Source organism: Ranitomeya variabilis, chromosome 5 (genome assembly GCF_051348905.1).
Source record: "Ranitomeya variabilis isolate aRanVar5 chromosome 5, aRanVar5.hap1, whole genome shotgun sequence".
NCBI lineage: Eukaryota > Metazoa > Chordata > Amphibia > Anura > Dendrobatidae > Ranitomeya > Ranitomeya variabilis.
Genome location: NC_135236.1, coordinates 549,122,179 through 549,146,786, shown reverse-complemented (window position 1 = coordinate 549,146,786; position 24,608 = coordinate 549,122,179). Strand labels below are relative to the sequence as shown.

Here is a 24,608-nt window from a genome sequence, read left to right as displayed (position 1 = left end):
AGATAAATAGATAGATAGATAGATAGATAGATAGATAGATAGATAGATAGATAGATAGATAGATCATAGACATGTCTACGACATCTGAAAAAGTCACTAAAACATAAAAATGAAAAACTAACTAAACCACAAAACACAACTTGAAAAAAAGAGCAAATCACCTGAATTTTTCACAAATCAAAAAATCACTAATTGAAAGACATTCACACCAAAAAAAAACCTGGCTGAAATGCATTGCTGAATCGGGCTCTTAATATTGTCCTAAATTAACCACTAACAAAGCACAATGTGTCAAGATAAAACATTCTCAAAATCTTTGGGATGGCTAGAAGCGTTCCAAAGTTATCACCACATAAAGGGAAACAAGTCATATTTGAAAAACCAGACAAAGTAAGCAATGCCAGCAGTGGCTGTGGCGAGAAGACATGCATTTCAAATGAACATGATAAATGTTTTCATCCAAAAGGAGACAATTAATTTATGGAGAAAAGCCCAACTTATCTATTTCATTAAGAAAAGGCATTTTAAAGAAATGCATCAATATAATGAAAATAATGGGTTCCCCCGTGGGTTTAGCGATGTTTAATATGACATATTTAGGCGTCTGTGTAACTTGTTCTGAGTAAGGTGTATGATGAATGGACTGGCCACAAGTCAACAGAATTAAACTTGACAACTTCATATTTAAGACTTTCCATATCAGTAGTCTGTATATTAGAGACAGTACATGGACCATGTTCCACAGATATCTAAATGAGACCTTATATTGCCATAGGAACTTTGTCAGCTACATAAAAAAAAAAATGTTTTCTGTTCAGTGGCCAAGTGGGAATGTGTGCTTACATGCTGCATGCACACCAGTTTATATCCCAGTTCATACCTTTGGGTTTTCTTATATAAAATGATTTTAAGTAGCAACAAATAAAATGTACTCACTTTATAAATCAATGGTTTAAGTATATTCATTATCATATGTACTGTATATTGTGGCTGGTACAAGGCCTTTATTTTTGATACTATACAAGTGTATTAATGCATTTGATGCTATATGCATTGATATTCCATATAGAATTTCAAGCCAAGAAGCAAACCAGAAATGTATTCATCTACTATATAATCGTCTAATTCCGTCTGTTTGTCTGTAACGGAAATCCCGCGTCGCTGATTGGTCGCGCCAGCCGGCCGTGAACAATCAGTGATATTGGCGAAGAATTTAACCCCCACTCACAGCGCGATGTAGTTCAGTCACGTTTACTGAACAAGTTCTGTCACACACAGTGTGATGTAGTTCAGTCACGTTTACTGAACAAGTTCTGTCAGTCACAGTGTCACGAAGTTCAGTCACGTTTACTGAACAAGTTCTGTCAGTCACAGTGCCACGTAGCTCAGTCACGTTTACTGAATAAGTTCTGTCAGTCACAGTGCCACGTAGTTGTCACTTTTACTGAACAAGTTCTGTCAGTCACAGTGTCACGAAGTTCAGTCACATTTTCTGAACAAGTTCTGTAGTCACAGTTCACGTAGTTCAGTCACGTTTACTGAATAAGTTCTGTCAGTCACAGTGCCACGTAGTTGTCACATTTACTGAACAAGTTCTGTCAGTCACAGTGCCACGTAGTTCACTCACGTTTACTGAACAAGTTCTGTCAGTGACAGTGCCACGTAGTTCACTCACGTTTACTGAACAAGTTCTGTCAGTCACAGTGCCACATAACTCACTCACGTTTACTTCATAAATAAACTACATACATATTCTAGAATACCCGATGTGTTAGAATCGGGCCACCATCTAGTACATTATGTAAGGGCTGGCTTTCCAGTGCCAGAATACATACCGGTAATACTTTATTACAATAGTAATATTACTATGGAAAAAAATATATCAAATTGTTGATAGGCTTTAGACTTTGATATTTCAAGTTCACAGTGGTGTGTCAGCTGGAAGCAAAGGAATAAAATATTTGCAGACTGAAATCTTAAGGAAAATTAATATTCTGATACCAAAGTGCAAAGCTGTAACATGTGAACAGATAAGAAAAAGAGTACTCAAAATATCTGACTCAAAAGTATAGAAATCTTATTTATTTTTACTTACTCAAAGATACTGTATCCACAAATCGAAGTGCAGACTATTCGGTATGTTCTAGAATTATGTCTCTTTTCTCATTTTCTCAATTATGTCCACGATAGTTCACACCCAGCAATGTAAGACAATATTAACGGAGATGTCTCCTATTATTACTGCATTCCCAGATAAAAAGTTTAAAAGGAACCTATCACCATAAAAATGCTGTTAACCTGCAGATATGTTGCTAATTTGCAGGTTAACCCCTTTATGACCCATGATCAGCTGACATGTGCCCCTAACAGCCACAGGTGGAATTGCGATCCACCCACGGCTGTTAACATGTGAAATGCCACTGTCAATCCCTGACAGCTGCATTTAACTCGTGCAAACCGGATGTGTGTCAGTAGCTCCTCCCGTCTGCACCCCTGCCACATGATCATGGGACGCTGATGGGTTGGCATGACAATCTGAGGTCTGCAAGAGACCCTTGTCATTAGCATTGCTGAACTGCTATGGGCACCTCCCCGTGGCCAGCGCTCATAGCAAAGGAGCATTTTTGCTACACAAAGCAGGGCTGCAGCCCTTCTATGTGTAGCACAAGCGACCAGAAGATCCCAGCTTCAAGTCTAACAAAGAGACTATTGAAACAGTAAAAAAAAAGTTTTTTTTTAAACATTTAATAAATATAAAAGTTCAATTCACCCCCCTTTTGCCCCATTCAAATTAAAGCAATTTAAAAAAAATCAAAAATACACATTTTTGGTATCGCCACGTTGATAGATGCCCGATTTATCAAAACATAATAAAAATAATTTGATCGGTAAAGGTCATAATGAGAAAAAAAACACCAGAATTATGTTTTTTTGGTTGTCGCAGCATTGCAATAAATTGCAATAACAGGCGATCAAAACATCGTATCTATCCCAGAATGATGCCAATTAAAATAACAGCTCAGCGAGCAAAAGATAAGCTCTCGACTGGCCCCAGATCCCAAAAACTGGAGACGCTATTGCAGCGCCCCAGAGTCCTGGTCATTGCAGTAACGTCGCTCTGCCACTAAGGGGAGTGATGTTACGTCTGATTGCACTAAAGGAGTTCACCTGACCAGGTATCACACACATTACACTTCACACTCCGGCCACCAGGGGGAAGTGGTTCTATCTAGTAGGCCACTCCTCACACTCTGGTAAAACTGGGGGTTGAAAAACAAGACAGGGAGAAGTAAGAGGGAAGAGCTAGATAGAGGACCTGTCAGGGATGGGATCCTGACAGATTCCTAAGAAAGGACAAACAGTGAAAAAAACGGGAATCCAGCAAAGAGGCGATAGGACCAGAGGGAGTCGTGCTGTAAGATCTAGGCAACATCCTTCTGAGGCGCAAACAGTCGGTGGCCGGAACGCCGAGCAAGTAAGAGACTCTAAGCATTACTGCAAACCACGGCAGGACAGTCAATTATAGGTTGGCTGTCTCACCCAAATCACCTAAGCAGACAACCGAGGCAGCTGTGGGAGAGGGGCGACTCTAGGGTCCCGGAAGAACTCCAGGCCTACCCCGTCATACGGGTGCGTCCTAACCATATCATCTGGGGGACGGAGAGAACGAAGATCAGAGACAGACAGAATCAGTGTGAGGACTATCCCAGGGTGCTCAGCAGGGAAGGACTACAACACATAGGCGCTAGAAGGTAGACGCTGATTCCCACCTGTTAAGGGGACTCCTGATGTGCCTTCGGACCGGCCGGTCGCAGACAGCCCGGTTAACAGTGTTCTGGATTGGGTACCTCCAAACCTTCAGTAAAAAGGTAAAGAGACTGCAACCTGGTGTCCTCGTTATTCACCACGACCTGCACCACACCACAACAACAGCACCCTCCACCTTCATTGGACGCCCTTCAGTAGGGTCATGGGCCGGGTCTAGCCACCGTGACAACCCCAGAACTGAGACAGAGAGGCCCGGTACCGGGTACCCCTGGGCCCTGCGGCAGTGGGGGCGCTTCAACTTGGCGTCACGAACAGGATCTACTTAAGCCTGAAGAATCAGGTCATGTGTGCCTTGGGACTGTGATTTATTGTGCTTGGACTGTGACTTATTGCAAAGACTGTGCATTGCTAATTGCCGCCAAGAGTTCCCGCCACAATTCGCCATTGCCGCGCATGGAGGTAGGAGCCTTAGCTTCGTGGGCGGAACCGGTCAAGAGAAGCGCGCAACGAGGAAGCGCGGTAAAGTGCCAACTCCGGAAGAGGAACTCCAACCTCCAGCAGGTTAGTGGGAGGAAGGGACAGCCATGTCTGAGTCGGGAGGAGCGGAGGCGGCGGTCGCAGCCGTGGACGCAGAGGCAGCTCCGGTCCCCGCAGCGGACATAGCCGTGGCCCTAATACCACCACCGGTTGCCGCAGAACCCGCTGCCCCCATCAGCCAGTCGGACACCGCCACTACCACAAAGGCCATAATGCCCTTCTCTATGCCGTACCTGCCCGGAGCGGCCTGGCTCCCACGATACTCCGGGGAGTCGCATACGTTCACTGACTTTAAAGAAGGGATCTGCAGCCTGCTTGAGTTCTATCCCCTGACAGAGCCTCAGAAGGTTCATATGATAATCGGCCAGCTCTTTGGGGCGGCCCTGAGAGAAGTGAAGTCCTGGCCCGCCACGGATAAGGGAACGGCACAGCAGGTTTTTGCAAAGCTTAAAGCCACCTTCGATACCCGTACTGCTACAGAAATTAAATTGACTTTCTATGGATGCAAACAGAGACCGCAGGATAGCTTACGAGACTATGCCCTTAATCTCCAGGAGGCACTGCGGGCCATCAAGCAGAGTGACCCCGGCAGCATGCAAGACGAAGATAAACTCCTGAAAGAGCGGTTCATTGAGGGGCTCCTGTGCAGTCACCAAAGGGGCCAATTACACTTCTTGGCCATGCAGAATCCAGACTTGACTTTTGCGCAATTCAAGGATAAAGCTATCCAGGCGCTGCAGGAGCGACAGCCCAGCCGTGCAATACCACCCAGGCGTCCCGCTCTCACATACCACCAGGAGGTGGCGCCGGATGCCCCGGTCGCCGCAGAGGCCGACGCCCAGAGCCTAGAGGATGACTCCCCTGTAGGACTCCGCCTCCAGATGCAGGAGCTGACCAAGAGTGTCGCTGCCCTAGCCCGGACGGTGCAGTCCCTACAGGAGGCCGCCAAGGAGAAGATCCAGCTGGCCTCCAGACCAGAGGATGTCCCTTGGATGCGACAGAGGAGGACTCCGCCGACCAGAGCCCGGGACGACGATCGCTTCCATCGGGACGGACGACCCATCTGCCGCCGCTATCACCAGGTGGGCCACCTTGCAAGGTACTGTCCTTTAAACGAGCAACCCCTGGGGCAAAGGGCCAACCCCCAGGAGTAGGACGATCAGGCCCACAGCATTGGAGAGCCAAATACGTTGGAGGGCGGCCAGTTCTTCCTGTTGTGATCGACGGTATCCCCATGAACGCTCTGCTGGACACCGGTTCTCAGGTGACGACTATGCCTTACCTTATAAATGGTATTGGGAGGACACCGATATTACTCGTGGCCCCGATGACGATTTCACCATCATAGCCAGTAATGGTCAGCCGTTGCCACAAGTGCGGTATAAAGAGGTCACCATCAAGGTGGGGCGGGTGGAATTGAAGGCCCAGGGGACTGTAATTGTTGATATTGGCCGCCGTGAATGTAATCCCATGATGACTATTGGCACCAATGTTATAGAAAACTGTCTTGCAGAAGTTATCGTCTTGTTGCAACAGGTAGCAGAAACTGCTGGCTACAGTGAACAACGCGCCCTGCAAAACGAAATCAGAGCTCTGATGCAGAGACAGCAGGTCGAGCTGACTGGTGGTGAAATTGGTCATGTCACTGTGAGTGATTCAAACCCTATTGCGATACCCCCCAGGAGGGAGATGTTGATATGGTGTCGGGCAGCCATAGGCCTCAGGGGTAAGGACTACCAGGCCCTGGTAGAACCCGTCTATTCAGACAATAGGCCCACTCTCCTAACAGCCAGGGGGGTGGTCGACGTCCGCCAGGGGAGGGTGCCCGTTCGTGTCCTTAATTGTGGGGAGGAAGAGGTCCACCTCACCAAGTATGCCACACTTTCCAAACTGTTCACTGTCAATAATAGTGTGATACAGACACCTGGACCCTTGGCCCCGTCTAACCTGACGGAGGACAACGGTTCTGCCGGGTACTCGAAAGATTGGTGTCAGGAATTGCATGTGGGCACTGACTCCACCCCATCCCATCAGAAACAGGGGGCCTACAGGGTGGTTCACAAGTACGAGCAGGTATTTAGCAAACACCCCTTAGATTTTGGACAGGTGAAAGGGATCCAACATCATATCCCCACGGGAGATCACCGGCCCATAAAGGAGAGAATACCGCCCTGTACCCCCAGCTCATTACCAGTGTGCCAAGGACATGTTGCGAGAAATGAAGGAGGCTGGGGTGGTGAGAGACAGTTGTAGCCCCTGGGCAGCGCCATTAGTCCTCGTTAAAAAGAAAGATGGCACAATGAGGATGTGCGTTGATTACAGGCAGTTGAATCGCATTACACATAAGGACGCATACCCACTGCCCAGGATAGAGGAGTCTCTGGCTGCCCTAAAGTCTGCTAACTACTTCTCTACCTTAGATCTCACCAGTGGGTACTGGCAGGTTCCCATGGTGGAGGCGGACAAAGAGAAGACGGCCTTCACGACACCGATGGGTCTCTGCGAATTCAACTACATGCCCTTCGGATTGTGCAATGCCCCGGGGACATTCCAGACGATGATGGCTTGCTGTCTGGGGCACAAGAACTTTGAAACCGTACTGCTGTATTTGGATGATGTCATTGTCTTCTCTAAGACCTACAAAGACCATCTGAAGCACCTGACTGAGGTGTTTGAAGCTCTGTCCAACTTTGGCTTAAAGGTGAAACCGTCCAAATGTCATCTGCTGAAACCCAAAGTGCAGTACCTGGGCCATGTGGTGAGCGCTGAAGGAGTAGCCCCAGACCCCGACAAGGTCACGGTGATCCAAGACTGGCCAAAGCCCAGCAACCTCCACGAAGTCCGGCAGTTCCTCGGGCTGGTAGGCTATTACCGAAGGTTCATCAAGGACTTCACCAAGAAGGCCGCACCCTTGCAAGACCTGTTGGTGGGCCAATCAAAGAAGACCAAGGGGAAGAACGCCCCATTTGACTGGAACGAGGGGCTGGAAGGATCCTTCACTTGTTTGAAGTCAGCACTGATGGGAGAAGAGGTACTGGCCTTCCCCCGAATACGACCAACTGTTTGTGCTGTACACGGATGCCAGCAATGTGGGATTGGGAGCCGTGCTGTCCCAGGTCCAGAAAGGCAAGGAGAGGGTAATCGCTTACGCCAGCAGGAAGCTTCGTCCCACGGAAAGGAACCCTGACAACTACAGTTCCTTTAAGCTGGAATTCCTTGCCATCATCTGCGCAGTGACAGAGAGGTTGAAACACTACCTAGCCTCAGCGAAATTCACCGTCTTCACGGATAACAATCCGCTAACGCATCTGGAAACCGCCAAACTCGGGGCCTTGGAACAGCGGTGGATTGCCCGGCTGTCCAACTACGACTTCACCATCAAGTACCGGGCAGGACGCAAGAATGCAAATGCCGATGCCTTGTCCTGAATGCCCAATTTGCCAGAAACGGGGGAAGACCCGGAGGCACTTGAAGAGGTGGAGCTGCCTGCATTCCATCACCCCAAAGCCACTCAGAACTCCTATCATGTGAAGAACAGGCACAAGAACCAACCGGATGCCACGCTGAATCCCCTGCCCCACCACGGATGGGCGGAGACCCAGGATGGTGACCCCGCGGTCCGTCGGGTGAAAGAGCTCTTGACGCAGGCAGGGTTGCATCCCGGCCCAGATGATCCACAGGAGACCCAACAGCTGTGGAAGGGGAGAAGCAAACTGTTTATCCATGATGGCAAGCTGTGCCGGAGAAGCATCGACCCACGTACTCATGAATTGGTATGGCAGATAGTAGTGCCAAGGCGAGATGCGCCCATGGTTCTGGGAGCCTACCACGATGGAGATTTGGATGGAAGAAGCTGGAGAGGCTACTCCGAGGGAGGTTCTATTGGATTGGCATGAAGAGAGCCATTGAGAAGTGGTGTCGAGAGTGCGGTACATGTAGCCTACGCAGGAGGGACCGTGGCAGCCAACGGGTTCCCTTGCAGCCTATCATCACCAAGTGGCCGCTCGAACTGGTCGCGCTGGATCATGTGAAGCTGACACCTAGCCAGTCAGGCTATGTCTACGTTCTTACCATCGTGGATCACTACTCCAGATTTTTGGTGGTTGTGCCTGTCAAGGATCTAACGGCCAGGATGGCCGCCAAGGCTTTCCAGCAGTACTTTTGTAGGCCCCATGGCTACCCGGAGAAGGTACTGACCGATCAGGGACCAGCATTCAAAGCGGAAGTGTTCCAAGAGTTCTGCCAACTGTACGGGTGTAACAAGATCAGAACCACACCGTACCATCCCCAAACCAATGGGATGTGCGAAAAGATGAACCAGGTGGTGATCGACTTACTAAAGACCTTGCCCATAGAGGAACGGAGCCTGTGGCCAACGAAGTTGCCTGACTTGATGGACATATATAATCACATCCCAGTAAATTCCACCAACTGCACTCCAGCGTACCTGATGCGAGGAAGGTCTAGCAAGTTACCCGTTGATCTGGACATGGGGTCCTAACCCCCGAAGATACCTCGCCGGATGCCGATTGGGATACCGAGAGGCGGCAAAGTTACCGCAAGGTACAAGAGTGTGTGGAAAGAAGCCTTGTTCAGGCCAGGCAAAAACAGGAAAGGGACTACAACCAGCATGCCCCTGCAATTCCTTTGCCACCTGGTGATCACGTACTCAAACGAAAGAGGAGGCTACACAAACTCGACGACCAATGGGAAGCGGAACCGTATACCATCCTGCCATCCGATATCGACAACACCAAGGTTTGCCTCATCAGCAAGGATGGAGGGGAGACCTCGATGGTGATATCCAGGGACCACCTTAAAGCCTGCCCTGATAAGCTGAGAGCAAGGGAAATGGATCCAGGAACAACCTCCCCACCTGTAGAAAAGGAGAAGATGATCCACACTGTCCTTGGTGATTTTCCCCAGTCCTGGACTCAGATAAATCAGGCCATCGTGGTACCTGTTCTAACGTTCCACCAGCCGAACCCACCAGAACCAATGGTGGTACCAGATCATCCGGCCCCGCAACCTCAACAAGCCCTACCTGAAGATGCCGTGCTGACCGTTGAACTGGCAAATCCTCCCTCTGCTATCGGCGAACCTGCCGTACCCACTGTTGGTAGAAACAGCCCTGAGAGCTCCAGCCTGCCAGTGCTACCCAGACTCACTAGAAGTGTAGCTAGAAGGCAGTGCACTACACCAGCGGTAGCAAGCATAGTGGGCCCTGTTAGGCCAGTAGCCACCCCTACGCTGCGAAGGTCTACACGCAGCACTCAGAATCAAACTCCCCTCCGCTACAAAACTTGGAGATATTAATGAGGGCTGCTATTTAGTTGAAAATATTTGTGTACATATCTTTTGTTACAAGTTTTAAAATGGACAAACGGAGTAATGGACAGTGAATTGCTCCAAAAACTTCTAAAAGGGGACCCCTTTGTTTACCCGGGGTCCCCGCTGTTTCAACTACTGAACTGAAAGTCATAAACTGTGCATGACCTAACTTTTGCAACGTTCAAGAGTCCTCACCTCCCATAAAGGGAAGCACTGTTATGTTTAATGGTTTATGATATTTCAAAATTTTGTGTGTTTTCTGTTAACATGTATTGTTGTTCTTGTTTTCCCAGTCCGGGAGTACTGGATTTAACCGGGGGGGAGTGCAGCGCCCCAGAGTCCTGGTCGTTGCAGTAACGTCGCTCTGCCACTAAGGGGAGTGATGTTACGTCTGATTGCACTAAAGGAGTTCACCTGACCAGGTATCACACACATTACACTTCACACTCCGGCCACCAGGGGGAGTGGTTCTATCTAGTAGGCCACTCCTCACACTCTAGTAAAACTGGGGGTTGGACAACAAGACAGGGAGAAGTAAGAGGGAAGAGCTAGAGAGAGGACCTGTCAGGGATGGGATCCTGACAGATTCCTAAGAAAGGACAAACAGTGAGAAAAATGGGAATCCAGCAGAGAGGCGATAGGACCAGAGGGAGTCGTGCTGTAAGATCTAGGCAACATCCTTCTGAGGCGCAAACAGTCGGTGGCCGGAACGCCGAGCAAGTAAGAGACTCTAAGCATTACTGCAAACCACGGCAGGACAGTCAATTATAGGTTGGCTGTCTCACCCAAATCCCCTGAGCAGACAATGGAGGCAGCTGTGGGAGAGGGGCGACTCTAGGGTCCCGGAAGAACTCCAGGCCTACCCCGTCATACGGGTGCGTCCTAACCATATCATCTGGGGGACGGAGAGAACGAAGATCAGAGACAGACAAAATCAGTGTGAGGACTATCCCGGGGTGCTCAGCAGGAAGGACTACAACACATAGGCGCTAGAAGGTAGACGCTGATTCCCACCTGTTAAGGGGACTCCTGATGTGCCTTTGGACCGGCCAGTCGCAGACAGCCCGGTTAACAGTGTTCTGGATTGGGTACCTCCAAACCTTCAGTAAAAAGGTAAAGAGACTGCAACCTGGTGTCCTCGTTATTCACCGCGACCTTCACCACACCACAACAACAGCACCCTCCACCTTCATTGGACGCCCTTCAGCAGGGTCACGGGCTGGGTCTAGCCACCGTGACAACCCCAGAACTGAGACAGAGAGGCCCGGTACCGGGTACCCCTGGGCCCTGCGGCAGTGGGGGCGCTTCACTATGTGTCTCGGAAAATAATGCCATTATATTAAATAAATAAAAAAGAATGTATACATGTTTGGTATCTATGATGTTATAACAACCTGGAGAACCAAAATGGTAGGTTAGTTTTAGCATTTAGTGAACATGGTAAAACAAAATTAAAAAAACTATTGTGGAATTGCAGTTTTTTACAATTCCAAAGCAGTTGGATTTTTTTTCCAATTTCCATTACACTATATGGTAAAATAAATGGTGCACATCTTTTCCCGCAAAAAATAAGGCTAGACATGGCAATATTGATGAAAAAATAAAAAAGCTATTGCTCTGAGAAAAAGGGAAGCAAAAAACAAAAATGCAAAAACAGAAAAACCCAAGGTGGTATTCCAGATTCAGATAAGGGGGACGGTACGGAGGCGGAACTGGCATGGGTTGAGTATACAGAGAGGCGGCTGTAACGACACTACCAGCCCTGACTGACACTCACTTTGCATTGGGGCTGGCTGTCAGTCTGGACCAGTTGTGCGGTTATAGCCGCCACTCTGTATGCTCAGTGGTGACTGAAAGTGTTGGAGGCAAATTGACAGCTGCAAGATGTGATCAAGGGGGACTTAAAAAGTGAGAGCGATGAAGCCAAAGAGTTAATAATGTACAGTTGCTAAGGTGGGGCCCCAACATGGGATACTCACCACACACGGGGATATGAACACACAGACAAAATGCGCCACACACTACCATGTGCTTGAACATATATCACCCTCAGCACACATTTCACCACACATACACCAACCTTGCAACATACAGTTATATGAAAAAGTTTGGGCACCCCTATTAATCTTAAGCTTAATGTTTTATAAAAATGTTTTTTTTTGCAACAGCTATTTCAGTTTCATATATCTAATAACTGTTGGACACAGTAATGTTTCTGCCTTGAAATGAGGTTTATTGTACAAACAGAAAATGTGCAATCTGCATTCAAACAAAATTTGACAGGTGCATAAGTATGGGCACCCTTATCATTTTCTTGTTTTAAATACTCCTACCTACTTTTTACTGACTTACTAAAGCACTTTTTTTGGTTTTGTTACCTCATTGAGCTTTGAACTTCATAGCCAGGTGTATGCAATCATGAGAAAAGCTACTTAAAGTGGCCACTTGCAAGTTGTTCTCCTGTTTGAATCTCCTCTGAAGAGTGGCATCATGGGCTCCTCAAAACAACTGTCAAATGATCTGAAAACAAAGATTATTCAACATAGTTGTTCAGGGGAAGGATACAAAAAGCTGTCTCAGAGACTTAACCTGTCAATTTCCACTGTGAGGAACATAGTAAGGAAATGGAAGAACTCAGGTACAGTTCTTGTTAAGGCCAGAAGTGGCAGGCCAAGTAAAACATCAGAAAGGCAGAGAAGAAGAATGGTGAGATCAGTCAAGGACAATCCTCAAGACACCTCCAGAGATCTGCAGTATCAACTTGCTGCAGATGGTGTCACTGTGCATCGGTCAACTATACAACACACTTTGCACAAGGAGAAGCTGTATGAGAGAGTGATGCGAAAGAAGCCATTTCTGCAAGCACGCCACAAACAGAGTCGGCTGAGGTATGCAAAAGCATATTTGGAGAAGCCAATTTCTTTTTGGAAGAAGGTCCTGTGGACTGATGAAACCAAGATTGAGTTGTTTGGTAATACAAAAAGGCTTTATGCATGGTGGCAAAAAAACACAGTGCGTTGTATAGTTGACCGATGCACAGTGACACCATCTGCAGCAAGTTGATGCTGCAGCTCTCTGGAGGTGGTCTGAGGATTGTCCTTGACTGATCTCACCATTCTTCTTCTCCGCCTTTCTGATGTTTTTCTTGGCCTGCCACTTCTGGCCTTAACAAAAACTGTACCTGTGTTCTTCCATTTCCTTACTATGTTCCTCACAGTGGAAATTGACAGGTTAAATTTCTGAGACAGCTTTTTGTATCCTTCCCCTGAACAACTATGTTGAATAATCTTTGTTTTCAGATCATTTGACAGTTGTTTTGAGGAGCCCATGATGCCACTCTTCAGAGGAGATTCAAACAGGAGAACAACTTGCAAGTGGCCACTTTAAGTAGCTTTTCTCATGATTGCATACACCTGGCTATGAAGTTCAAAGCTCAATGAGGTTTCAAAACCAAAAAAAGTGATTTAGTAAGTCAGTAAAAAGTAGGTAGGAGTATTTAAAACAAGAAAATGATAAGGGTGCCCATACTTATGCACCTGTCAAATTTTGTTTGAATGCAGATTGCACATTTTCTGTTAGTACAATAAACCTCATTTCAAGGCAGAAACATTACTGTGTCCAACAGTTATTAGATATATGAAACTGAAATAGCTGTTGCAAAAAAAAACAATTTTTATAAAACATTAAGCTTAAGATTAATAGGGGTGCCCAAACTTTTTCATATAACTGTATATACAATATACAGGAGGAGATGACATACAGGTATATACTTTGTACAGAAGATGACATACAGGTGTATACAATATATAAGGGAGATGACAAACATGTATATACTGAGGGGAAAATGAGAGGTGTGAGGTGAAAATGAGAGGTGTGAGGTGAAAATGAAAAGGTGTGAGTGCAAAATGAGAGGAGTTAGGGAAAATAGTGGAGTGATCGGAAAATGACAGATGTGAGGTCGAAATGACAAGTGTTAGGGGGAATGAGAGGAGTGAGGGGGGAATGAGAGGAGTGAGGGGGAAAATAAGAGGAGTGAGGGGGAAAATGAGAGGTGTAAGGGAGAAAATGAGAGATGTGAGGAGGAAAATGAGAGGCGTGATGGGAAAATAAGAGAAGTTAGGTGCTATAACTAACCACAGATATTTAGTATGCCCAGGCAATGCCGGGCTCTTCAGCTAGTAATGTATATAAGCATAAATGTGGGTGTCCAAAAGGCAAATACAGAGTTGAATCATATATAAGCCACACATACAAACATTGCTTGTTTTTGTATATTACAAAATATACACATAGATGGCCAACAGTATAGATCAGAATAATGAACTGGATGGACCGACCTGCTGAGGACGTGGGAGAGAGGAACCCCAACGTGCATTTCGCACACTGCTTCTTCGGGGGGCTTCCCACGTCCCACGTCCTCAGCAGGTCAGCCTATCCATTTCATTATTACAGATTCCTGGTCCTCATGAAAGGTTTCTGTACTGGTTGTGATGTGGTGATCCCTAGATGGGATACCTTCTACATGCCTTTGTCTTTGATAATTTAAACAGCACCAGAGTTGTTTAATACAAAAGTATATTTTATTAAATGCAAATACTAAAAGTTACCACACAGGATAACAATAACAGAAAAATAACACAAAATATATAATAGTAAATATATTGGTATGGACTAGTACCAAGGTATAATGTGATCCCAAATGGTGTGCTAAATAACGCACAGCGGTCACGCTGTGCCTTTGTCTTTGTATTATATTAAGCTAGGTTCTAATACTAGATTTATTTAATAGGCCATTCTTGAGTCATATAGTAACTGTTTGTTTTTATGGGGATGACCAAGGAAATACTACCATAATAACCTTATAGGTATTACTTTTGTATAATACTCCTAGATCTATCTGTCTGAGAATAATTTATGTTATACTCCATTTGTAAATGAGTTTATGTTATTTTTCTAAGTGCTGTGAACTATGTCATATAGCTGAATTCTAAGGCAATAGTAAGCATTCTATTGCTGACAAAGTCCTGGACTTGCAGGTTGTGTGGCTTTGATCCACATGTTTTGCTGTATGATTGAATTTAACACCTAGGTAATTGTGTGTGGCTATACCACATTTTAATAATACACCAATTACATTGCGCATGGTAAGGTTTTTTAAATATTAATATTAAAAGTTAATTTATAATTTTCCTCTAATATTCTAATCATTATAGTGTGCAGTTGTAGCCACTGCCAGTGTTGTTAGACAGTCAAACATTGCTTCCCTGTACATTATGTTCTCCATTGTACTGCTGCTGCTTCAAAGGCTGCAATATCTGGCCCTATAAGTCAGATATTTCTTTGCCTGCTCCATCATATTCTATACTGTGTGGATGCTGCAGGTTTTGCTATTACTTATAGACAGCCATATACAGGTGCTTCTAACAAAATTAGAATATCATCAAATAGACATGTTGGGGCATAGAATTCTAGAGGATGGGGGATATTCAGGAGAAGTTTTTGAGGCAATTGGGTGAGGAGCGAATAAGCGTGGAGGAGAGAAGTAGGTCTTGGGAGGACCGGAGATTACATGAGGGAAGATATTGAGAGATTAGTTTGGAAATATATGGAGGAGAAAGGTTATGGATGGCTTTGTAGGTCTAGGCTAGTATTTTAAACTGGATACGCAGGGAAATTGGGAGCCAGTGAAGGATTTTCAAAGAGGGGAAGCTGGAGTGTAGTGAGGAGAGAGATGAATTAGTCAGACAGCAGAGTTAAGGACGGACTGGAGGGGTGTGAGAGTGTTAGAAGGTAGGCCACAGAGGAGGATATTGCAGTAGTCGAAGCAGGAGATGATTAGGGCATGCACAAGCATTTTGGTAGAGTGAGGGTTGAGGAAAGGACGGATTCTGGAAATATTTTTGAGCTGGAGGCGACAGGAGGTGGCGAGAGCTTGGATGTGCGGCTTGAAGGACAGGGCCGAGTCAAGGGTTACTCAGAGGCAGTGGATTTTGGGGACAGGGGAAAGTGTGATTTAATTTATTTTGATAGATAGATCAGGTAGGTAGGGTATGTGAGATGGAGGGAAGATAATTAGTTCAGATTTGTCCACATTGAGCTTGAGGAAGCGAGAGGAGAAGGAGGATATGGCTGCTAGACACTCTGGGAATCTCTGGGATTTCATTTATTCAATACAAAAAGCGAGACTCATATATTATATAGACTCATTCAAAAAGAGTAATGCATTTCAAGTGTTTACTTCTGTTAATCTTGATGGTTATGACTTACAACAAATGAAAACTTCAAAAGTCATTATCTCAGTAAATTATAATAATTAACAAAAAACATCCGCAAAAGCTTCCTAAGCATTTAAAAAGGTCCCTTAGTATTTGTCAGTAGGCTCCACAGTCATGGGGAAGACTGCTGACTTGACAGATGCCAGAAGACAGTCATTGACACACTCCATAAGGAGGGTAAGCCACAAAAGGTAATTGTTAAAGAAGCTGGCGGTTCACAGAGTGCTGTATCCACACAAGTTGAGTGGAAGGAAAACGTGTGGCAGAAAAAGGTGCACAAGCAACCAGGATAACCATAGCCTTGAAAGGATTGTTAAGAAAAAGCTATTCAAAAACTTGGAGGAGATTCACAAGGAGTAGACTGCTGCTGGTGTCATTGCTTCAAGAGCCACCACACACAGGACTTGTCACCTGTCCACACTGTCAAAAGTACCAATATCTGGTTTAAAAACAACAGTATCACTGTGTTTGATTGGCCAACAAAATCATCTGACCTTAACTCCATAGCGAATCTATGGGTATTGTCAAGAGGAAGATGAGAGACACCACACCCAATAAAGCAGACGAGCTGAAGGCTGCTTTCAAAGCAACCTGGGCTTCTATAACACCTCAGCAGTGCCACAACTTGATCGCCTCCATGCTACGCCACATTAATGCAGTAATTGATGCAAAAGGAGACCCGACCAAGTACAGTATTAAATGCATTTATTGAACATACATTTCAGTAGGTCAACATTTCAGATTTTAAAATCATTTTTCAAGCTGGTGTTATAAAGTATTCTAATCTACTTGTATAATGACTTTTGGGTTTTCATTGGCAGTAAGTGACAGTCATCAACATTAACAGAAATAAACACTTGAAATAGATCACTCTTTGTGATTACTCTATATAATATGAGTTTCACTTTCTGTATTGAAGAACTGAAATAAATTAACTTTTTGATGATATTCTAATTTTATTAGAAGCACCTGTATCCCCTGCCTGTTTTTCTTTTTTTTTTTTTTATCTGTACTGTACTCCTACTGGGATCCCCACCCTGCACAGCTGAAAGTAAAGCTGAAACTGCTTCCAAAAAGAGATAATTTTCCAAACAGCAAATTAGTAGCTGAACACAAAAAAGGATACTTTTAGAAGGTTTACTAAGAAGAAGCAATGGCTTTTTCATTTCCCAAACAACAAACCTATGTCTACTCACCAAAATTGGATAGTCTCAGAATCCCAGCACAATAATGCAGATACAAAGCTTGTATGATGCTTGTATGTGTTTTATAGTTCTGGTGGTGAATAAACAGATAACATTTTAACGTTTCAACAAAAAAGTTTTTGTTCAAGGAATCTGTAGAGAAAACCGGAAAGGACAATCAGGGTAGGAGATTGGCAACATACACTTGTGAATTTCTTGTTTGTACTGGTTTTCTCTACAGTACAGATTCCTTGAAAAAAAAAACATTTTGGTTGAAATATTATCTGTTTATTCTCCACCAGAACTATTAAAACACATTCAAGAATCATACAAGGTTTTTATCTGCATTATTGTGCTGGGATTGTCAAACTATTAAATACAGGCTGATGCCGTCTCCCTTGCACGGTCTTATCACCTGAGTGTGTGCCTCTCTTTTATATACTCACCAAAATTTGATATTTTTTTATCATCTCTATCAAAAATCCATTGCTTCCTTTGAATAAACTGCATGTGAATAAACTCCAGAACAGCAGTTATCTACCCCCCAAAATGATTAATTTTGGACCATTTAAATTTTTTAAAAAGCGTTAAATTTGCAACAGTGCAATGTGTTATTAAAGGGTAATGATTACCACCAATTTCATTATATTTACTCATAGACATGTATGCTCTGGTCAAATTGACAATGCCAAGGCTACATTTGCATTAAACAGTTTGAAAGGTGTTGGATGGAGATGCGCAAACCCAAACTAAAAAGTTCAAGGTTTGTACCAGACAGTTAGTGCCCGCTGCGAAACGCCGCACTTCTACCGGAAGTTTGTTGCAATGTTCGAAGTTCCACGGGAAGTCTGAAAAGAGAGCGTTCAAGCTCAGGTACATCTCTGATACCCGAACCCAACTTTCACAGGTCTGCTCATCCCTAGTGTTGGACATAGCCCTAGCATATCAATCTCAAAGTGTTATACACATCTTTTCAGGACATTTGGAAGCTTTGCGGGACTCTCTATTTTTGGCGCGTTCTGCAAAGCTGGTGAATTGGAATTTCAATATTCTCTCATCTCTAGAAATATTGAATATGTTTGTTTATACACAACATATATAACAGAGAAATTTTGGGCCTAATTAATTCTACAATTCCTCCATATATTTATGTTCTACATGAATGAGGGTTAGGCTACGTTCCTATAATCAGATTTTGATGAGTTTTTTTTATTTTATTTTTGAAAAAATGCAAGTAGCCTATTTTACTTAATGGGTGCAGAAATAGTACAGAAAATCTGCAACATCGAAGGGTCACCAATAGCCTATCATGGGAATGTAGCCTTTATTGAGGGCTAAACCAGCAGTTTATGTCAGTGTGGTACAGATCTATAAAATGTTACCTATAGACTTTGATCTGCGTATACTGTATGCTTTTTTGGCTCCGAGTTCACATATATGTATAACAAGCAGAACATATACAACATACAGAAGATTAAACAAAATCTCAAACCTTGTCTCACATTTTAACTTCGGATTTGCTAGTTTTCTTCCATTTGGGTGCAATTCTTTTTTATATTCAGGATATATTTAGAGCAAATACCTCTACTGTCTAGAAAAATTCTATTTGTTACTTCTTTGCCTATTCTATATGAACATGATTGCACCAGAAGAAGAGACAAATGTTTACAAGCCTTGTCTTCACTATAGTCTCAGCTTGGTGCTACGTTCTGTTCACACTGCGCTCAATGGTTTAGAGCTATTTGTGTGGGAAAAAAATTGTAAGCCATGATAGAACCTGACAGACCCTGTTACAATTAATGCAGACCTAAAGGATTGGTGGATATTCCAGAGGCCAGACCCTCACCAATTATAAAGTGACTGCAAATTCTTTAGCTATGCCATCATTGTACAAAATAGGACTACCTCTTTATTTTTATCTGTTTATTTTAACTGTTATTATTATTGATATGAATGAAGATTTTGGTCAACCCAAATTGTGCATGAATATTTTAATTTATAAGTTATCAATTAAATTGAAAAATGTACCTTTCCGCAACATCTTTGTTGAAAGGAGTACATTCCTTTCCATTACTTTCTTGTAGGTTATGTTGCTTATCATCACGAATGCTTTGCATATCTTGAAGACTTCGTTCTCCTGGACGTCGAATATGAATCAGGGTAAGCGGGGTTTCATTACTAAGTGGACCCACACGTCTACAGTGAAGGAGGCGTTGATAGGCTGTACGGAAGTCTCTATTAAGAGCAGCATACAAAATTGGGTTGAGGGCAGAGTTGGCATAGCCTAACCATAGAACTATTAAGAAAGCTGTCTTGTCAACTTCAATGTCATTCACTCCCTCATATGTAAATACAGTGAAATATGGGAACCAACAGATGATGAAGGCCCCCATCACAGCTGCCAATGTAACAGTAGCTTTATGTTCTCGAACAGTAGGTAGTGTTGGACTAACAGCATTACAGCAATTGGCATGATTTATTCTCTTGGCTTGTTCTCTAGCAATCTTGAAGATTTTGTAATACATTAGACACATTATGACCAAAGGAAGATAAAAAGTTAGTAAGCCATCTACTAAGACATATTCTTTGTTCAACTCTAGCTTGCATTCTGTGTTTCCATCTCCTCTAAGGTTTTGAATAGATTTATCTTTTGTATTCCAACCAAGGTGGATCGGAATGAAAGAGACCATTAGAGATACCACCCATATCACTCCCATTGCTATGGCTACACGGCACGGAGTCACCAGCATGGAGTAGCGAAGAGGGGCTGTAACGCCATAATAACGGTCCAAACTGATCATGAAAAGATTTAGAATAGAGGCTGTACACAGCATAACATCCAGACTTGTATAAATATTGCAAAATGCAGATCCAAATGGCCATTCTTCATGTATTAAGTTTAAGGCTGAAAATGGGAGCACCAGAATACCCAACAGAAGGTCTGTGATAGCCAAAGAGACAATGAAACAATTGGTCATGCTTCGGAGTCGTCTGTCAAAACCAACGGCCAGGCAGACCACCACATTGCCACAAATGGTAATGATTATAATTAAAACCAGCACGGCTCCAATGAGTATGTTATATAGGATTGTCTTCCAGCACATATCAACTGAATCCTTAGAGTCATCATCCATTACAGAACACATTGCCTTGTATCTGTTGGTCCTGAAATTAGTTTAAATTTTGTTGGTTTATGTTCAGTGTTAGAGAAGGAAGTTAGGTTTCACAGTACATGTTAATCAGGGATTACTGATTTTTTATAGGGGTCCAGCAATGCAATATTCACCTGTGCATTGCTGGACCCCACTGGATAATAAGCAATTCTTTGACTGATAGTATCCACTGACGTATGGTTGTCAATTTATTTATTCTTTTTTGGTTCAAGTCGATTTGTAAAACTGGAGATTTTGCTTATTCCTTTACATTTAGTTGTGTTCACCATTTGTATTGACGTTCTTGAGCTCTTACTATAATAAATCATTCAGAGCAGGTAGCGACAACATTGCTTCTTCACTTCTAGAAGTCTAGCTTTAGGAGTACATTTCAGAATTAGCAGGTGAGTTGGTGAATGTCTTTATCAACCTGAAAAATGAGTAAAAATTGAAAGTTAAAATAAAACAAAACAAGTCTTGATAAATGCATCTATGTTGGCTCAGTCATTTCACATTCATCATGTCATATCCACTGCTGTTGGTTAACAGACAATTGTTTCTTAAAGCATGTGCTATGTTAAATAAGTATATATGGGATTTTGTTTAAATGTCTGATTAGTCAGGAAGAACGTTGTTCCTCTTAGCACGAATTGGGTCCTCTAAGACCTTGTTCCTATCTACAGTATGTGGCCATCCAGCTTTTTTTCCACAGAGATACTGATGTAAGAATGGACCTTATAGTTTATTATCTGGATGCTTTCAGGAGCTGAAACAGAAAACTGTGCAGCTTGTGCTTTTGATCCAACAAAGTGCAGAAAAGCCAACTGAGAACTGATGCCACTGATGACATCGGTTCTCATCACTCGCGGCAAGAAAAACAATAATACGGATGGCCAGGATATATGGAAATCTCATCGAACATTCTCCAGTTGAATTAAATGGAAATTGCTTTTTAATAGTAATAGCAACTATGCAATTTTAGCTAGGAATTCATTTCCGTTCATGCCATAATTGTATATTCGCTTCATTGGGCCAAACAAAACAGTGAGCCCAAACCTGGAATGAGAAAATGTTTGGTTTTGCTGGCGAGCAGTGATCACAGGTATTCCAAATTCTAAGGTTTGTTTAACTCTTTCATGACATGTGCCACACATTTACTGATATACTTCGCAAGACTTCCGAGTGTATAGAGCAGGCTCACTGGGTGAGCCTGCCCCATATCTAGCAGGTGATGGCTGTATGTTATGCTTGTAAGAATCGCATGTGAAGCACAGCTCCAGCCATGACTGTTAACCTGTTACATGCCAATGTCAAACTTTGTGAGCGCACATTTAAAGCTCACAGGCATTGGGCCACATCATTCGATGTGCTCGTGACATGATCGCGGGTTCCAAATGGATTGCTTTGACAGCTACTGAAGACCCCTGTGCTTATCATTATTGAAGTCCTTTGAAACCCTGCCTGCGGCCAGGATTCAAAGGAGACTCTATTTTTTGCTGCATGCAGCAATGCTGTGACATTGCTATATGTAGCACAAACAATCAGTTGTTTACAGCTTCAAGTCCCCTAAGGGAACTATTAAGAACAGTGAAAAGTAAAAAAAGAGTTTTAAAAAATATGAAAAATATAAAAGTTCAAATCACTCCCCTATTCCCCTATTAAAAATAAAGGGATTAAAAAAAAATAAAAACACATGTGGTATTGCCACGTTCAGAAAGAACGATAAAATTAAATTTTTGGGGGCACTGCAAAGCCACAAAAAATGGTATAACAAGCGATCAAAACATCACATCTATCCCAAGGTAATTTGTACCACAAAATCGTAAAAACAATTAGTAAAAAACAATGTCAAAATTTTTTTTGTTAATATAATTTCTCCCCACTTTTCCTGGTTTACTGTACACCTGTACCTATGTGGTAACATGAATTTTGTCATTCAATAGGACAATTCATCCTTCAAAAAAACAAGCTCTGGGAAGAAGGGGAGAAAAAAAAAGAAGATGCAAAAACGGAAATTGGCCACGTCGTAAAGGGGTTAAGAGCTAGTTCTGAAGTATTAGCCAGTGTATAGAAATATTTATTCTGTCCTATACTTACTCAATCTCTCAGCTGCTTTTATAAACCTGAGAATGCTGCTTGGATGAGATTTGCCAGATGTTCAGAAACTTGCTTACTTGCTAACATCTACAAGGATAAACGTAACAAACTGTAGAGTTGTGCTTCATATGGTTGAAATCACACACAGCATTTTTCTGCATGTTCTATGCCATTTTTGTGGACATTTTCACAGCAATTGTGTAGGTGAAATGCACAGCAACCAGATGCTACTTTAATGTTTATGGTGATATTTATATTCAAAATTTTCATGCAAAGCATTTTTGTTTGTGATATTTTAATAATATTTGGGGGGTCAGCTCAAATTTGATGCAGTCATATATCATTTTGGAGAAGTTCAGACGAAGAAAACAACTCATTTTGCATTTAACTCATGGTTCAACATGCTTTTTAAAAATTAATTTTAGGCACGAATGCATGCATTTAAGTACAAAAAAAGCCCACATTCTTTAACCCCTTTCTGACAATGATCTGTCCATGTGCCCTGGGCCTATTTCACCATGGATGGATCGTTACGTCATCGCGATCGCCCACGCACACAAAGGTTGTGCGGGCGATCGCTGTAGAGTGTCAGCTGATTCTGACAGCTGACACCCGGCACTAAGTGCCAGGAGCGGTCACAGACCGCTTCTAGCACTTTAAACCCCAAACTGCTGTGATCGAACACAATTGCGGCATTCCAGAAGCCAGCAGAGGGCTGACACCCCCTCTGCCTTTGGATCAGAAACCTCGTGGCGTGACGCGGGGTCCAAATCATTGCCATGGTGACCCAATGTCACCAATGTCTTCATGAAGACATCCGGGTCACCAGAGCTAATAAACTTGCTTATTATGCGCAGTGCAGCAGTGCATGATCAGCAAGTCTCTCTGTCAGTGCAGAGCTCACAGTTTCTATAGCATGCAGATGCTGCTTCATCTATATGCTATAGAAATGATCAGCCTGCAAACAATTATATTCCCATAGTGGGACAAAGTAAAAAAAAGTTAGAAAAAGGTAAAAAAAAAAATTATTGTAAAAATATTGAAAAAATAAATAAAAATGATAATAAAAAAATAAAAAATAATATAAAAAATAATATACAGCTCTGGAAAAAATTAAGAGACCACCACATCAAAACCCTGCCATGGGCAGTCCAATCTCCAGACCTGAATCCCAAGGAAAACCTCTGTAATGTAATCAAGAGGATGACGGATAGTCAGAAGCCATCAAACAAAAAAGAACTGCTGAGAAAAAAAGACATTTTTGCGTCAGAAGCAGTGTGAAAGACTGGTGGAAAGCATGCCAAGACGCATGAAAGCTGTGATTAAAAATCATGGTTATTCCACAAAGTATTGATTTCTGAACTTTTCCTGAGTTAAACATTAGTATTGTTGTTTCTAAATGATTCTGAACTTGTTTTGTTTGCATTATTTGAGGTCTGAAAGCACTGTTTTTTTTATTTTAATTTAGACCATTTTTCTTTGTCAGAAAAAAAATACAAAATTTATTGCATGGAAATTCGGAGACATGTTGTCAGAAGTTGATAGACTAAACGAACAATTTATCTTTTACTCAAAAATATACGTATAAAGAAAAAAATCAGACAAACATTTTGCAGTGGTCTCTTAATTTTTTCCAGAGCTGTATATTCTATCTCTAACTAAATATTTGAATGAAAAAATATATATAAACAATAAAAGTACGCATATTTGGTACCGCCACGTCCACAACGACCCAACTTATAAAACTGTCCCACTAGTTAACCCCATTAGTGAACACCATAAAAAAAATAAAAAACAAGGAAAAAATCAATGCTTTATCATCATTCCACCAAACAAAAAGTGGACTAAAACGATCAAAAAGACGGATATAAATAATCATAATACTGCTGAAAACATCATCTTGTCCCACATAAGAACAAGCCGCCATACAGCTCCATCAGAGGAAAACTAACAAAGTTATAGCTCTCAGAATAAAGCAATGCAAAAACAATAATTTTTTTCTATAAAATAGTTTTTATTGTATAAAAGTGCCAAAACATAAAAAAGATATAAATGTGGTATCGCTGTAATCGTACTGACCCGAAGAATAAAACTGCCTTATCAATTTTACAACACAAGGAACAGCGTAAACCACCTCAAAAAAAGAAATTCAGGAATTGCTGGTTTTTGTTCATTCTGCCTCACAAAAATGAGAATAGAAAGCGATCAAAAAATGTCATGCGCCCGAAAATGGTACCAGTAAAAACATCAACTTGTCCTGCAAA

At 42.9% G+C, this 24,608-nt stretch overlaps 1 protein-coding gene across 6 annotated transcripts in view; it reads right to left on the bottom strand.

Moving 5' to 3' along the window:
* Positions 1–24,608, bottom strand: part of HRH2 (histamine receptor H2) — a 259,444-nt gene that overhangs the window by 79,136 nt on the left and 155,700 nt on the right. For all 6 annotated transcript variants that reach the window (XR_013215835.1, XR_013215836.1, XM_077265888.1 and 3 more), the window contains exon 2: positions 19,124–20,677. Coding sequence is in view for 4 of the 6 variants with exons in the window: in XM_077265888.1 (XP_077122003.1) it covers positions 19,124–20,241 (1,118 nt within the window). In the remaining 2 variants the exon portion in view is untranslated. The remainder of the gene's footprint in view (positions 1–19,123; positions 20,678–24,608) is intronic.